The sequence below is a fragment of the Megalobrama amblycephala genome, linkage group LG12 (assembly GCF_018812025.1).
Source record: "Megalobrama amblycephala isolate DHTTF-2021 linkage group LG12, ASM1881202v1, whole genome shotgun sequence".
NCBI classification, from domain to species: domain Eukaryota; kingdom Metazoa; phylum Chordata; class Actinopteri; order Cypriniformes; family Xenocyprididae; genus Megalobrama; species Megalobrama amblycephala.
This window is the reverse complement of record NC_063055.1, coordinates 28,636,137-28,652,015: the sequence shown is the minus strand read 5'-3', so window position 1 is coordinate 28,652,015 and position 15,879 is coordinate 28,636,137. Positions and strand designations below refer to the sequence as shown.

The 15,879-nt window shown below is 33.9% G+C and overlaps 2 protein-coding genes across 2 annotated transcripts; one reads left to right on the top strand and one right to left on the bottom strand.

Moving 5' to 3' along the window:
- The first annotated feature begins 2,833 nt into the window (after positions 1-2,833).
- Positions 2,834-9,153, top strand: unc119.1 (unc-119 homolog 1). Its single transcript, XM_048210589.1, has 5 exons — positions 2,834-3,175; positions 3,519-3,632; positions 5,510-5,618; positions 5,958-6,130; positions 8,066-9,153. The coding sequence occupies exons 1-5, from the start codon at positions 2,950-2,952 to the stop codon at positions 8,176-8,178; spliced, it is 735 nt and encodes a 244-aa protein (XP_048066546.1). The 5' UTR covers positions 2,834-2,949; the 3' UTR covers positions 8,179-9,153.
- A 3,581-nt stretch (positions 9,154-12,734) lies between these two features.
- LOC125280074 (phenazine biosynthesis-like domain-containing protein 2) lies at positions 12,735-15,386 on the bottom strand. Its single transcript, XM_048210386.1, has 9 exons — positions 15,096-15,386; positions 14,886-14,982; positions 14,703-14,801; positions 14,509-14,618; positions 14,360-14,389; positions 14,173-14,261; positions 13,571-13,746; positions 13,347-13,409; positions 12,735-13,159 (listed from the first exon to the last, which is right to left on the bottom strand). The coding sequence occupies exons 1-9, from the start codon at positions 15,276-15,278 to the stop codon at positions 13,047-13,049; spliced, it is 960 nt and encodes a 319-aa protein (XP_048066343.1). The 5' UTR covers positions 15,279-15,386; the 3' UTR covers positions 12,735-13,046.
- Positions 15,387-15,879: the final 493 nt, after the last annotated feature.

Genomic DNA, 15,879 nt, shown 5'->3' with positions numbered 1-15,879 from the left:
CAGTTCTATGATTATTGTAATTTTAATATATTACTTTGTACTAATATAGTGCCTTACCAGAAGCTGAAGGTTGCTTAAAGGGTTAGTTCACCTAAAAATGAAAATTATCCCATAATTTACTCACCCTAAGTAGGGTTGCAAAATTCTGGGAATTTTCAAAGCTGGAAACTTTCCATGGGAATTAATGGAAATTAATGGGAATAAACAGGGAATTTGCAAAATTGCAGGTTAGCCTATATAGGGTACTTAAATGTAGTTGAAAACAACATCTTGCAGCATAATTTTGGTTAAAACAACCGTATTTAATGCAATTTTAGTTGAATTTTTACCCTGCACATTCCTCAATCACATTCACACAGCACACTACTTACTGCAGGGCTATTGAGGCCACACCCCCTGCATGCACTGTGCATTCATCCAGTCCATAACATGCACATTTGATCAAAAATACAGAAAAAACAGTAATATTGTGAAACATAACTGCAATTTAAAATAATGGTTTTCTATTTTAATTTACATAAAAATATAATTTATTTCTGTGATGCAAAGCTGAATTTGCAGCATCATTTATCCAGTCTTCAGTGTCACATGATCCTTCAGAAATCATTCTATCATGCTAATTTGATACTCAATTATCAATGTTGAAAACAGCTGTGCTGCTTAATATTTTTTATAACCTATGATACTTTTTTCAGGATTCTTTGATGAATAAAAATTTAAAGAACAGCATTTATTTAAAACAAATATTTTGTAACAATATACACTACCATTCAAAATTTGAGGTATTTTTTTTTTTTTTTAAAGAAATGAATACATTTATTCAGCAAGGATGTGTGAAATTAACAAAAAGTGATTATTAAAGTGGTATTTTTAGAAAAGATTTCTATTTTGAATAAATTCTGTTCTTTTTAACTTTTTATTAATCAGTGAATCTTGAAAATAGTATTACAGGTTCCAAAAAAATATTCAGCTACACAACTGTTTCCAACAATGATAATAACTGTGCATCAAATCAGCATATTAGAATGATTTCTGAAGAATCATGTGACACTGAAATAAATAACACACAATTGCTGCAATAAAAATATATTTATTTTACATATTTACTAAATTTAAATTAATTGAATGTGAAAATAAATAACTGTTTCATGTTATGACCAAACAAAATGTTTATATTTTTACATGATTTATATAAATTTGCCAAAATTCCAATTAAATTCCTATTAAGTTTCCAAATTGGAATATTTCCAAAATTCCCAGGTTAAGTTCCCATAGAAATTTTCCGCTCCTTTGCAACCCTACCCTCAAGTCATCATAGGTGTATATGACTTTCTTCTTTCAGCCAAAAAAACTATCGGAGTTTATTAAAAATATCCTGGCTCTTCCAAGCTTTATAATGGGGCTGAATGGTACCTGAGATTTTGAAGCCCAAAAAAGCAAATCCATCCATCAAAAAAGTACTCCATACGGCTCCATGCAGTTAATAAAGTCCTTCTGAAGTGAAGTTCTCTTGTAAGAAAAATATCCTTATTTAAAGCTTCATAAACTATAATCACTGGTTTCCGGTAACGGCAGTACGCAAGTCAAGTTCCGGCGGAAGAGTGACCTCTAACCCAGTGTATGACATGATATGTAGAAATATCGTAAGTTTAGGTGAGAGTAGATGCCTTTAATGGTTCAAACAAATAGGGCTAGGCAACAAACTCAAGCTCCTCCAACATTTCTCTTTAAAAATTCTCATTTTAGACTTCTAAAACATGACAGGTGTTTTGTTTTGCTCTATTCTATGTGCTTCCGCATCCATCAATACATCATGTGTCAGGTCAGAGGTCATTCTTCCGCCGGAACTCTACTTGTGTACGGCCATTGATTATAGTTTATAAAGTTTTAAATATGGATATCTTATAAAAACCCATAACTTTGCTGCAGAAGGCCTTTACTAAACCCCTGGAGCCGAATGGAGTACTTTTAGGGTGGATCGGTGTGATTTTTTTTTTTTTTTTTTTTTTTTTTGGGGGGCTTCAAAATCTCAGATACCATTCACTCCCATTATAAAGCTTGGAAGAGCCAGGATATTTTTAATATAACTCCGACTGTTTAATATATCTCTGACTCCAACCATGACTGAAAGAAGATGGTCATATACACTTAGGATGGCTTGAAGGTGAGTAAATTATGAGATCATTTTCATTTTTGGGGGAACTAACCCTTTTAATCATTGAACAATTAATTTACAACAAATAAATAAAATGAGAAAACAATATATAAAAGTATTTTAATTTTAAATTTAAATACATTTTTATAATTTTTTTTTTTACAAATATAGTGCCTTACCAAAAGCTGAAGGTTTTTTAATTAATAATTTATTTACACTGTGAAAAAAGTTACGAGTTAAAAAAAACAGAGAAACAATTTGTTTTTACTAATATAGTCTTACCAAAAGCTAAAGTTTGCGTAATTAATAATTAATTTACACTAAAAAAAGGTTAAGCAATGAGAAATAATAGATATAAAGGAAACAAACAATTCATCAAAAATGTTAAAAGATAAAATTAATGAAAAAAAAAAAAATTCTTTAATAAGAAAACCAGAAATATTAAAACAGGAGAACTTGCTCAGAGAAAATGAATAGAAGAAAGAGGCTAAATACTTAAAATAAAATCATATTAAAACAAAATAACTGCACCAGCTGAAAAGATGAATAACCTCCTAAACACAAAACTGTTTCTAATAAACTGACGTGAGCTGATTGGGGAGACTTGAAAAAAGTAAACAGAATTAATGGTAACCATAGCAACTTTCGAACGCGTTCAGCCAATCAGAGCGCAGTCCTGTCGGCGTAGGTTCTCCATAGTGACGCGCTACGCCATCTTGCATTCAGCAAGCGTCGAGCTCAGTATAGAGACGCAGTTCGCGCTTCGCCGCTACACCAAGTGAAATTTCGGAGAGATGAACAGTCAGAGCTCCCGCAACGAAACGGCAGCCGCCGCCGTTAACGGCTCGGATTCAACGGCGGCGGCTTCCCGAGACCGCAAAACCGGAGGCGGCGTTCTGAAAAGGCTGAAATCGCGACGAAATCAAGCGGACCGGCGGCCTGTAACGGAGGAAGAGCTGCGGGCGCTGGGGAGAGACATCACTCCGGATGAAGTTTTGGGACTCCGCGCAGTCACTCGTGGTAAGAGCTGTGGGACAGCGCTATGATACCTGCTTCATCTCACAACTCTTCAGATGCTCTCATTGTACATGTGTTATGAGTTACAGCATCCACTGTGAGTACATGTGTTTACTTACTTTATATAGTCACAGGCCCAATCCATGCAGCACATTTTTAATGAGTTTCCAGAGAGCACTTTGACTTGATGTCTATTTTAAACATGGTCAATTAAGCACTGTGAATCCATGTTAAGAGCATTGCTACATAGCTTTCTCAGTGCTTAGAATGAATGTATTCAGTCTCTTATTCTGAGTATGTTCCTCCCATGTATTACTAAAGAACATACAACATTTTCCCTCCACAGACTATCTTTGTAAACCAGAGGACAACATCTACAACATTGACTTCACACGCTTTAAGATCAGAGACCTGGAAACGGGGACTGTCCTTTTTGAGATTGCCAAACCGCCACACTGTGGTATGTTTCCTTTCTTTGTCTTCAAGATAAACTAATAGATGACTTCACACAATGGTTCTTATATCATAACTAACTTACTACTTTTAACATAAATGAAATTCATCTGCGCATGTTTAATTTTTTCTTTCTTTTCACATCATTATTTTTAATAACCGTGTCATAGCTGGATCTTGCAGTAAAACTACAGACTTGTTGGAGATGTATGCTGGACTTCTCCAGTCATTTAGTCTGTTTAAACTCTGTGCTTTAATTACAATTTACCTCATGCTTGTATTTAGATTTGCCTCCATCCAATCACCAACCGATGGATAGAACCAAGTTCCCAAACTGCTACTTTTCAATAATCAATTTCAGGCATATATATGTCAAAAATACAGAAGAAAAGATCTGTCGCTACTTGGTTACACCCCAACATTTAGTGTATCCTAATCTATTTAGAGGTTTCTGCTGGACTCTTGAGATATGAGGGAATTTTATCATGTCGTGTTCATTGAAATTTCTGAAGTGAATCTATATTTCTGGTTTTGCTGTGCATGGACAATTTGGCTTTCTGAGCCTCCATTGAGCCACATTCAGTTCTTCTCCTTATTTTCCTTTATGACAAATGCTTTTGTTCATAAATAAGTATAATAGTATAATACAATCTCTAATAAAATGCTAAATAAAATACTTATGCAGTAATCATGAACAAAAAGTAATGGAAATTCTTTGGTCAAAAATGGCATGTTTTGTTTTTGTGTTTTTTCACATTTCTCTCATACCAGTGTTATTTTAGTATCATTGATATATTATTATAGGTTTTGTTCATATTTTGAATTAGATTTTATTTTTATATTTTCTATTTCATTTTCATTTAATTTTTTAGTATTTTTTTTTTTGTTTGTTTTTTTAACTTAAAATTTTAAACTAAATTTTAGTTTTTAGTTATTTTAGTACTTCAACATAAACTAAATGAAAATGAGAAATGTACTAGCTGAAATAAAATGATTTAAAATTTTAATTAGTTTTATTTTAATTCAAGTAATGACATCTGTCTTTTATGGTTTTAGTTAAAGGAATAGTTCACCCAAAAATGAAAATTTGATGTTTATCTGCTTACCCCCAGGGCATCCAAGATGAGGGTGACTTTGTTTCTTCAGTAGAACACAAATGATGATTTTTAACTCCAACCGTTGCCGTCTGTCTGTCGTATAATGCATGTCAATGGGAATTCCATCTGTAAGAGTCAAAAAAACATGCACAGACAAATCCAAATTAAACCCTGCGGCTCGTGACGACACATTGATGTCCTAAGACACGAAACGATTGGTTTGTGCGAGAAACTGAACAGTATTTATATCATTTTTTTCCTCTAAAACACCACTATGTCCAACTGCCCTCCACTTCTGGTGTGTGAGGTCTGAACGCGCTCTGACAACGGCAGTAATGTCTCGCACTCATTGAAGCAAAGCGTGAGACATCACTTCTGGCATCAGAATGCGTTTTTTGACCTCACTAATCGGATGCTGAATGCAGTTGGACATAGTGGTGTATTAGAGGTAAAAAATTATATAAATACTGTTCGGTTTCTTGTACAAACCGATCGTTTCGTGTCTTAGGACATCACTGTGTCGTCACGAGCCGCAGGGTTTAATTTGGATTTGTCTGTGCATGTTTTTTTTTACTCTTATAGATTGTTACCGTTTCATGATTTGTCTAACAGACTGCAAAGGTTGGAGTTAAAAATCATCATTTGTGTTCTACTGAAGAAACAAAGTCACCTACATCTTGGATACCCTGAGGGTAAGCAGATAAACATCAAATTTTCATTTTTGGGTGAACTATCCCTTTAACGATAACCCTGACTCATACACTCTTTCTCAACTTGTTGCATTCAGACCTTGATGAGGAGGATGAGGAAAACGGAGAGGTTGACACCAGTGCCGGGCGTTTCGTTCGCTACCAGTTCACACCGGCATTCCTTAAGTTACGCACAGTCGGAGCCACGTAAGTCTGTGGGCCATGTGCATTCTGCTGTGTAAACAAACCTCAGTGGCTCTGAAATTCTGTTGACCAACTCTCATGTTGTGAAACAAAGGAGCTTGTGTCATCTGCTGCAACACTTTGCTATTCGCAATGCTATTAGCCAAATCCCACAGAAACCATGAATAAATCATGATTCGGCCTCAATATTTCTTTCAGTTGTGCAGTAAACATGAGCAGACTTCAGTCTGTGTAGTTGATTGTCATGTTATCTGTTGTTATTAAACATCATAAAGCACTTGTTTAGCTATAAACTGAACTGAAATTGGTGTATAATGTTTATCTCCTTTCACGCTTTCTCAGTGTTGAGTTCACAGTTGGCGATCGACCTGTTACCAATTTCAGAATGATTGAGAGGCATTATTTTCAAGACCGCCTCCTGAAGAATTTTGACTTTGACTTCGGCTTCTGTATCCCGAACAGTCGGAACACGTGCGAACATATTTACGAGTTTCCTCAGCTCCCAGAAGACCTCAGTGAGTGTTTGAACTAATTTTATTCTCCTGTTATGAATATAACTGATCTTTTAGCTATTAAACCAGTCATGCTGTTTTGTTTTGTTTTATTTTGTTTTGTTGTGCTTTGTTTTGTGTTTTTGTTTGTTTGTTTGTTTTGGTTTGGTTTCTTTTGTTTTTTTGTTTTGTATTTTTTTTTGGTTTGGTTTTACTGCACTGCACTTAACTTTTATTTTATTGAATTTAACAGATAATACACTGCAAAAAAATAATTTTTACTTGATAATTTTGTCTCATTTTCTAGTACAAATATCTATAAATAAATAATTAAATCAAGATACATCATGTTGAAGCAACATTAAGTTAAATATTAAGTCTTTTCTGAAACACAAGAATGAAGAGGCCATAAAAATAAACTTAAAGGACAAAATGTTTATTTTTCTTACCCTGTTGACAGGCTTTTTTTCTTGTTTTAAGTTTAAAATCAATTATATTATATTTTTCAGTTATTTATTATTTACTTCTCAAATAAATGGATGTTGATTTAAAATGTTTTAGAAATTTGTACTGGAAAAAAGACCATCAGGAGTAGATGTAGGCATAATCTGTAATGTATTACAATATAATTTTAATATGTAATGTGACAATTTTAATATATATATATATATATATATATATATATATATATATATATATATATATATATATATATATATATATATATATATATATATATATATATATATATATATATATATATAAGTATATCTCAAGTACTTGTAATTAGAGTAAACTACTTACAAAAAAATACTCGTAATCAGACTACAGTTTCTTTTTTTATAGATTACATGATTACATATTATTTACACAATGGCACTAAGTTGTTCAAAATTCATTGATTCTCCTAATTATTCTATTATTTTTAATGTTTATATTTTTTTCATATTAAACCTATTGCTTATACGTTCCTGATTCTTCGAGTTTTTCCGGCGGTGAGGGGGAGGGATGTGGAATCGTGCACAGAATCATCAACAAAATGAATATTTGTTTTTGTAATGTTGCTGTTTTCTAAATTTACTTAATTTTAAGGAAATATGTTTTAAAATCTTAAGATGTGATTTTGTTTTATTCATTTTTACTATCAGCAAACACTAACAGGTACATTAGTGTTAGTATTTTGAAGTATTAACTGTCCATACATTGCATTTTAAAAAGAATCTGTTGATATTGGTGAATAGAATATAGATTTTTTGGACTATATTTTTTCTTTGTATCTGTGAAAACAAGATTATCCTACAATATATGTGACATCAAATAAGGGTTAGCACAAAAGTAATCTAAATGTAATCCAAAAGTAGTCAGATTACCAAAAATGTGTAATCTAAGACATTATATTACTGATTACAAATTTTGTCATGCAATTTGTAATCAGTAACTGATTACAATTTATAAGTAATCTACCCAGCTCTGTCATATATATATATATATATATATATATATATATATATATATATATATATATATATATATATATATATATATATATATATATATATATATATATATATATATATATATATATATATATATATATATATATATATTATTATAATATATATATATTTATTTTATAATATAATATATATTTTATTTTATAATTATACTATAATTTGTGAGAACACTACTTAATATCACCTACATTGAAAAGATATCAGACTTGTTCCCCTCAAAGGCTCAGAGAGGAAATTTGGCACAAAAGAATAACCAATTGTCTTACAAGTAACATATTGACCTGTCTTTGTCTGACATCTCACTCCTCCTGTCAGGCTTGTATCAAATTTCAGACCTCTGTCTCTTGCCAGTGCTCAGATAGAGGACGGCGCATTACATGTCCGTGTTCATTTGTTAAAGTGGCGTGTAACACTCTGTCCTGTGGCGTTCCTTTGTTTCCTGCAGTACGTTTGATGATTGAACATCCGTATGAGACCAGATCAGACAGCTTCTACTTTGTGGACAACAAACTCATCATGCACAACAAGGCAGACTACGCTTACAACGGGGGCCAGTAGTGCCACTTCAGCAGGAAACCTGATGATAGCTTGTTGGAGTGACCGTGTGGTTTCGCTTGAAAAGTGTTTGCGTGGAATGCAAATACAGAACTGTCCCTCGCTACCAACAACACACGGTGTTGTCACCAGCATTATGATCCCGCCCAACTGGAAATGACCATTCCTTCTATGAAGTTCCTGCATTCCACAGACTGCACGCACTACTTGTGAGTTTGGCCAAAAAAGCGGAGCCTTTCTCCTCCGCCACACTCAACTAGCCGGAACTGAAGAATTCCTGTCCTGTCATCCTGCTTTAGGGCGACTACAATAGAGGAGTTTTTGTTTTGTTACTTTTGTTCTCTTACGTCCTGCACCCACCACCTTGTGTCTTGTTTTGTGAGATTTTTAAAGCTCTGAAGTCCTGTTACCAAACTGAATCTTGAATATCTGAATAGGGTCTTTCTACGCTACAGCTTAATTCAAATGTGCTAAAATGAAGCGATCCTGCCACATACATCTTTGGTTATTAAACAAAAAGAGGGTTTTTGTACAGACTCGCAGTTGTTGAAGTTCATTAAAGGGGTAGAACGGCATTATTGGGGTTAATCATCACTGAGATTACAACGTGATCAGGGTTAGTATGTTCAGTTAAAGACGACGTGACACCGGTTTCAACAAAAACTGAAAATTGTACCATTATTGTCTCCATGTAAACTACAAAAACGCAAATTTGTGAAAACTGTGATATGCGCAGTGTTCAGTCTTTAGGCGCGTAGTATTTTTTTTACAAAGTGACATCGCCAACTACTGGCCTGGCAGCAGAATGCAGCGCTTTTAGTTGTTTTTGCGGATCTGGGGATGGTTTTGATAACATTGTCTGTACATGGAAAAAAAGCAAAGGAAAAACTACACTACCATTCAAAAATTTGGGGTCAGTAAGATTTTTTTTTTTATATATATTTTTTAAAGAAGCCACTTATGCTCACCAAGGCTGCATGTATTTGATCAAAAATAAAGTAATATTGTGGAATAGTCTTCAGTGTCACATGATCCTTCAGAAATCATCTAATATGCTAATTTGATGCTCAAGAAACATTTCTTATGTTCTCATGTCGAAAACTGTTGTGCTGCTTAATATTTTTATAGTAAAAAATAGTATAGATCCTTGATGAATAGAAAGTTCAAAAGAACACCATTTATATGAAAAACTTTTGTAACATTATAAATGCATTTACTGTCACTTTTGAGCGATGAAATGCATCCTTGCTGAATAAAAGTATTAATTTCTTTAAAAAAAAAAAAAAAAAGAGAAAAACTAACCCCAAAATTTTCAACCTCAAACTGACCACTGATCACACACATTTTATAATGTACTTTGTTTTATTTTGTCTAACTGCTTTACGTCGAGTCTTTCTGGCATAAAACAAAAGTGGACTTTTCTTAGTTGTGTAGTTACAGTCTTGTAGGGATCGGGAATAGGCATCTGTCTTTGTCATGTACGAGGGTTTTTGATGTCAGGATCAGCTGCGCATACAGAAACCATGTTTTCACTCGTGTCACACACAGAAAGGGATGGGATTCCCAACATGGTGTCCTTGTGCACCTTTCAAGCTGTTTAGCCTCTATCAGAGCTTTGATGTTTATCTGCTTTGATCTAATTCAGCACAATGTTTAATAGCAGTTTTGAATTAGGTGATGCGATTGGCTGAAAAACTACATTAAAAAAGCTTCTGGATACCCATCAAGAAATGCCTAACTTTACATATTTAATCAATCTTAATTTGATTTGATTAGCTCACGATCAAAGCAAATCATGTGAAGGTTGCAAAAATACCCATTGTTATTCATTCACAAAGTCAATCATCAATCCATTCACAAACAAGTCAGTTATCAGCCGAAAGGTGACTTTCTTACATTTTTAAGTGTCCTTAAAAAAGAGAAGGTGTAATATTGGTTAAAGGACCCATGTTTATTTGTGGTTACATGTCTGTCTGATGCCTTACACTTGTCCTGTTTACAATAGGTATAGTACCTATAGGGCTGGGTTATGTTAATTTCTTGATTTTAATTGATTCATAAATCCCCAGTGTATGCTGTTTTCAGTTGATGCAAAAACAAAACTTCACTAAACGTTTTTCTTAGCCCGTTTTCCCATCCAATAAATTGCAATAAGCTTTCTTACTTTTGATATGAAACACAGTCTTTTAAATTCAAATAATCATCATTTGCCGCCTCAGTTAAAGCGAAGAGGCAGTGATGTACCTGATGATGTATAGGCCTATACAAGGGAATCAAATTGAATCGAGATCGAAATTTAATCGAATCGTGAAGTTTGTGTCAATACCCAGCCCTAACAGGTACCATCTATGTGTTGAAATGCTGTAACCTGCATGGAGTAATTTACCACACAGATTTTGGTCCATTACATTTGTTAAACCGTTCACAAGATAAAATATTTTAGTTTTATTAATTCTCCTCCCTTTTCAGTGTCCACAGATTATGTTTTAACCCATTAGATTTACAAAGAGATAATAAAATGTCTTTATTATTCTTTAAAATATTCATTTGTCACCACAAAGATGTGACCTGCCCATATTTGGTGGTTTCTTTATCATGGACACTAATGTGTGGATTTCGTCATTGCAGCTGATTTAGGAATACTGCTCATGCTTTACATTTGTTGTGTAATATGTCAACTGGAATACTTTTTGTCTTATTTAGCCATTTACAGGGTTTCTGCGGGTCTTAAATAAGTCTTAATTCACCCTTTCACTAATTAAGGCCTTAAAAAGGTCAAAAATCTTAAATTCACAAAGTCGTGGCATTAAATCTTGCATGTTTTATGAAAAATTAACATCTTCCTTATTATTTTTGTCTTGTTTTCCAATAAAACACATTTAAACATTTAAATCAAGATACATGCTTGAGATACAAATGTAAAATTGAACAAAATCCAGTCAGTTCATGCTTAAAACAAGAACAGATATTTGTCAATGAGTTTTGAGAAAACTTTCCTTTTGAATTAAAAAAAAAAAAAAAAAAAAGACATAATTTACCCAAGTTGTTCCAAACCTGTATAAATGTTTTTGTTCTGCTGAACACAAAGGAAGATATTTGGAAGATTGTCCAAACCAAACAGATCTACTATGGTAGTCAAGGAGGGTGGTTACTGACATTCTTACAAATATCTTAATTTGATTTCAGCAGAACAAAGAAATTTATACAGGTTTGGAACAACATGAGAGTAAATGACAGAATTTTCATTTTTGGGTGAACTATCCCTTTAAGTTCATTTTTTTGAGCCCATTGGCAGATATTTGATTTAAAACAAGAACAAACTCGCTTTATGTTGATCAGTTTCACAGAAAACAAGACTTCAAGTCTTAAGTTTACTTTTGTAAAACCTGCAGAATCCCTTTATTTATTATGTCAGAATGTTTTTTTTCTTCATTTCATAAAGCCTTGTATCAGGACTCTTAAAAAGAAGAAATTCATAATGTTATACTCTTAGAGCATTCTACAAAAACGACTTGTTTAGATAACAGGGACCATTAATATATATACAAAAAAAAAAAAATCTAGTTGGACTAGCCACAGGTCATATTAATTTAATCAATAAGGCAAATCACCATGCTCAAGATCCACTTTTTTTCATCAGGATTGTAGGAACATTGTTGAAAATAGGAATTCTTGAAAATGGGTAATCTTTTCAGATATGAAGGGGGTGGGTGATCAGAGAAATAAATAAAATACATTTTATAAACTTTGTCTGTTTTATTCTTGACTCCACAGTAAAATCCAGTATTGTACCACAAGGTGGCAGCCAACATCACTTGGACACAAAATGATTTTAAATCCCATCTCAAAATATTTGCTCTACTCTGCTACAATACACAAGGAGCAGTGGCCATTTTGAGCAAAACAACTCAACCCTGTCACATGTGTATTTCTCATTGTTTCAGGGTTGTGAACTTGACAGGGTTGAGTTTTTCATTTCATTTATGTATAATTTTAATTAAAAAATTAATGTATTTCTTTCTGATTACCACCTGACATGTTAAGGACTAAGACAATAAAATTGTGTTTTTAGTTATACATCTAAATATATGTTTTACATATACATATATGTAAATATGTACCTCCAACTTGACATATTTTACCCACGTGTAAACAAATATAATCTAATAAATTGCAATTAAGGCATATTGAATGTTAAAATGCCTTTCAAATATAATGTTAAGTGGGTATCATTACCCAATTTACTCTAAGTAATTTAATAAATGTAATAATAATTTAAAAGTTCAGTTTAGAGTTATATCAATATAGACAATACTGGTCTTTGAAAGTATCAGTATCGTATCGAAAACAAAATAAATGTCGCCTAGTAGAATATCGGAAAAGGCTCTTAGCCAATCAGAATCGAGAACCTGAAAGGACTGTTGTATATTCAATGAAGCAACTCAGCGTTCCTTCATCTAAAGTGACGTTTCAGAATCAGTAACGGAGGCTTGGGCTCAAACTGTTAACTTGAGATTTGAATCTGTGGCGGAAGGAAGTAGTTCCACACAAGAGAGAGACACCATTGTTGTTTCTTATTTATTTACACACTTGTGCAGTTGAACTGTTGTATAAACACAATATCACACTCGTAGCCGTGCATTATGGCTGTATATCAGCACGGCTGTGATTCGGCCATAGGCAATCAGTGGATCTGAGCTAAAAAAGGCTCTCAGCCAATCAGAATCAAGAAACCAGAACGAACTGTATAAATGTTATTAAATGGCACATAGCTTAGAGTGCACATCACATTAATATAAAGTGGAAATTAAATGCACTTGATTTCAATCAAAACTATCTGCAAATTCAATGAATCGGTTGTGCAAAATTGTCTAGATTCTAAGAGTTCCCTGAAGAATGATCCGGGCCTGACCAATGATGTCCAGTCGACCGTCGTCTCTCATCTCCAGCTTCAATTCACCACCACGAGTGGAACACTGGTAAGCTAGAAAAACAAATATAGCGGAGATAAATGTCTTATTCTGAGTAGCTTGTTTCCTTAATGTTAGCAGAACAGTTACTCATCCTTGAAGGTTTACTTTTAAATTGTGACAGTATTTCTATTCTACCGTAGATTTAGATTTGTTATGTTTGTGATGATATGATGCAGTGAAGGAAAAGGAGGCTGTTACCCATCATTTTCTTTTTCTCCAGCTTCTCCGACCAATAGGCAGCAAGGACTGTATGCGCAGACCCTTTTAGAAATAAAGTTGTACTATGATGCATTGATGATTGCCAGTAAGCGTTGATTTCTCTTGTGCATATCCAGTGAATCCCATCATGATGGTTTAGTAATATTTATGAGTTTACACTGTATACATTTCTCATTCAAATGGCTTTTGAATGTTCTGCTCACCAGTGACCGGATCTTCAGGGACACCAACCCAGGGTGAGAAGACACGGGAGTAGAAGTCATATCCAGACTGAGTGGTCTGTGTTCCTTTCAAAGTAACGATGAGACTTTTAATCTTACCAGTGGTCTCATTTCTCACAAGAGTCTCTGCCTCTGGCCTCAAAGACATAAGATCAGACCTGCCAACAATGAAGAATTAACAACACTGCAGAATGCTTAGCATACTTTGGCCTGGTTTCACAGACAGGGCTTAGATTAAGCCAGGATTAGGCCTTAGTTTAATTAGCCCTACAATGGCAGTGACGTCTTTTAAGATATGTCAGTGCAAGTTGCTTTCAGTTCAAACATGCATTTCAGTCTGGGACTAGGCTTGAGCCTTGTCTGTGAAGCCGGGGGTGTATGTTGTAAATTGTAGATGGATCTTTTTTTCTCACTGAATGTTGCATTAAACATTTAAAATGTACTTCAAATAGAATTTGCAATAGTTTATTCATTTTTCTATGCAAAAAGCTGTTTTCATATTTAATAATCATTTAATGCACACAAATACAATGCCATTTCCAATATAATTTTCTTTGTGAACATTTAGAAATGTCCAGCAGTACCTGTTGCATGTGTCAGCTAGACGAATCATTAGATTTTTAATGGCTGGACTGTAGCACACATCCTGAATGGGTAAGTCTCCAACAGCAGCCTGAAAATGTTAGGCAAAATGGTAACATAAAATAGTTTCTGCTTGTGTTGTTCTTAAAAAAAAAAAAAAAAATACAGACTACAAACTGACATTTTTACCTTCAAAAGTTCCTTGATTTCATGTTGGTCCTGCAAATGAAACATTCAAAACTCAAATTCGGACCAAAAGCAAATACTAATTGATTGATCAAAAGTGTCCATTTTAGTTTAGCTGAAGAAAGGGTCCACGAGATGTCTTTTGGTCATACCTGGGGCTTTGGTTTGTTTAAGGGGAAGTCCATTATTAGATATTCTTCATGCTGGCGCACATTAAGCTCTCCGCTCATAGTCTCAAACACCACAACAGGGTTGACATTCTCTGTGTGATGATATTGTGCTTTTAGAGTGGTCACCAGTCCATTGTTTTTGGTAAAAGATTAATGTCAGGATGAGCGTTTCTTACTTTTAAGGTCAAAGAGAACTGCTGCTGAGGCCAGGGTTGCATGTCCACATAGTGGATACTCACTTTTGGGCGTAAACCAGCGTAACCCAAACCTTGCACCTTTCAAAGTACATCAAATCCAAAATGAAAATAAGTGTTGTTTGAGTAGCCCATTTCAACATGCTTCTCACAGCAGCAAAATACCTGAGGTAAAATCCATAGACTTCCGTTTTATGATGAAAGCAGTGTCTGATAAATTCATCTCAGCAGCAATGTTTTGATAAATATCATCTTGCAGCTCCTAAATGTATTACAGAGAAACATTTTATACACATTTACATTTTCTTACCATGAATAACTAATAGTCAACGTATTTAGAAGACTGTCTAGTTATAGTGTAATAACGTTACTTACATTCTCAATAAGACATACTGCAGCAGGATTGCCTTTGAAAGGTACATTAGTAAAAGCATCAACAGTAAATATTGGAATTTCCATTGTCGGGCAAAATTCGCTGACAGTCTCTTCAGTTCTGGTCTCAAAAAAGCTCACAGAGTCGAAGTTCCAGGTCTCTGGAGATTTAACTTTACTGAACATGCAATAAAATTGAGATGACAGCTGTTAATCTGACTCATTCAATGTAAAATCTCACTTCTAATTTGTTTTTGCTTTACATCCAATGGGCGCTTTTCTTTTTGCTCCACCTCATGGAACCACTGCCTAAAACGGCACCAGTTTCCGCCCACCAATATCTGGTTGGAAGAGACAAAAATAGGCCTACACAGAGTGAAATCGGTCTGTCAGTGGTGTAACGGACATGGCATATATTGGACATTTTTTTTGACGCGATCGACCCGAGTTCGAATCCGCCTTTTGCCGAACTCGTTCTTCCCGCTTTTCCCATCGCATATCAAATTGGAAAGGCATTTATTTTCAATAAATACGAAGAAAATATATGAAAATTGGAATAAAAATGCCTAACAGTTGTTTAATAATAAAGTTTTTTTATCGGATAGGGTTAGGGGTTACTATAATCTAACTACTATTTACATTTATTGCAAAGAAAATACTGCTATTTTTACATAATGTAAATAGAATCTATCGCTATTTGCACTTAGTGTAAGTATCTTCAGTTAAAATATAGGCAATTAAGTTATATTTGTATAAATCAGAATAATTTTACCTTTCAGATTAATCT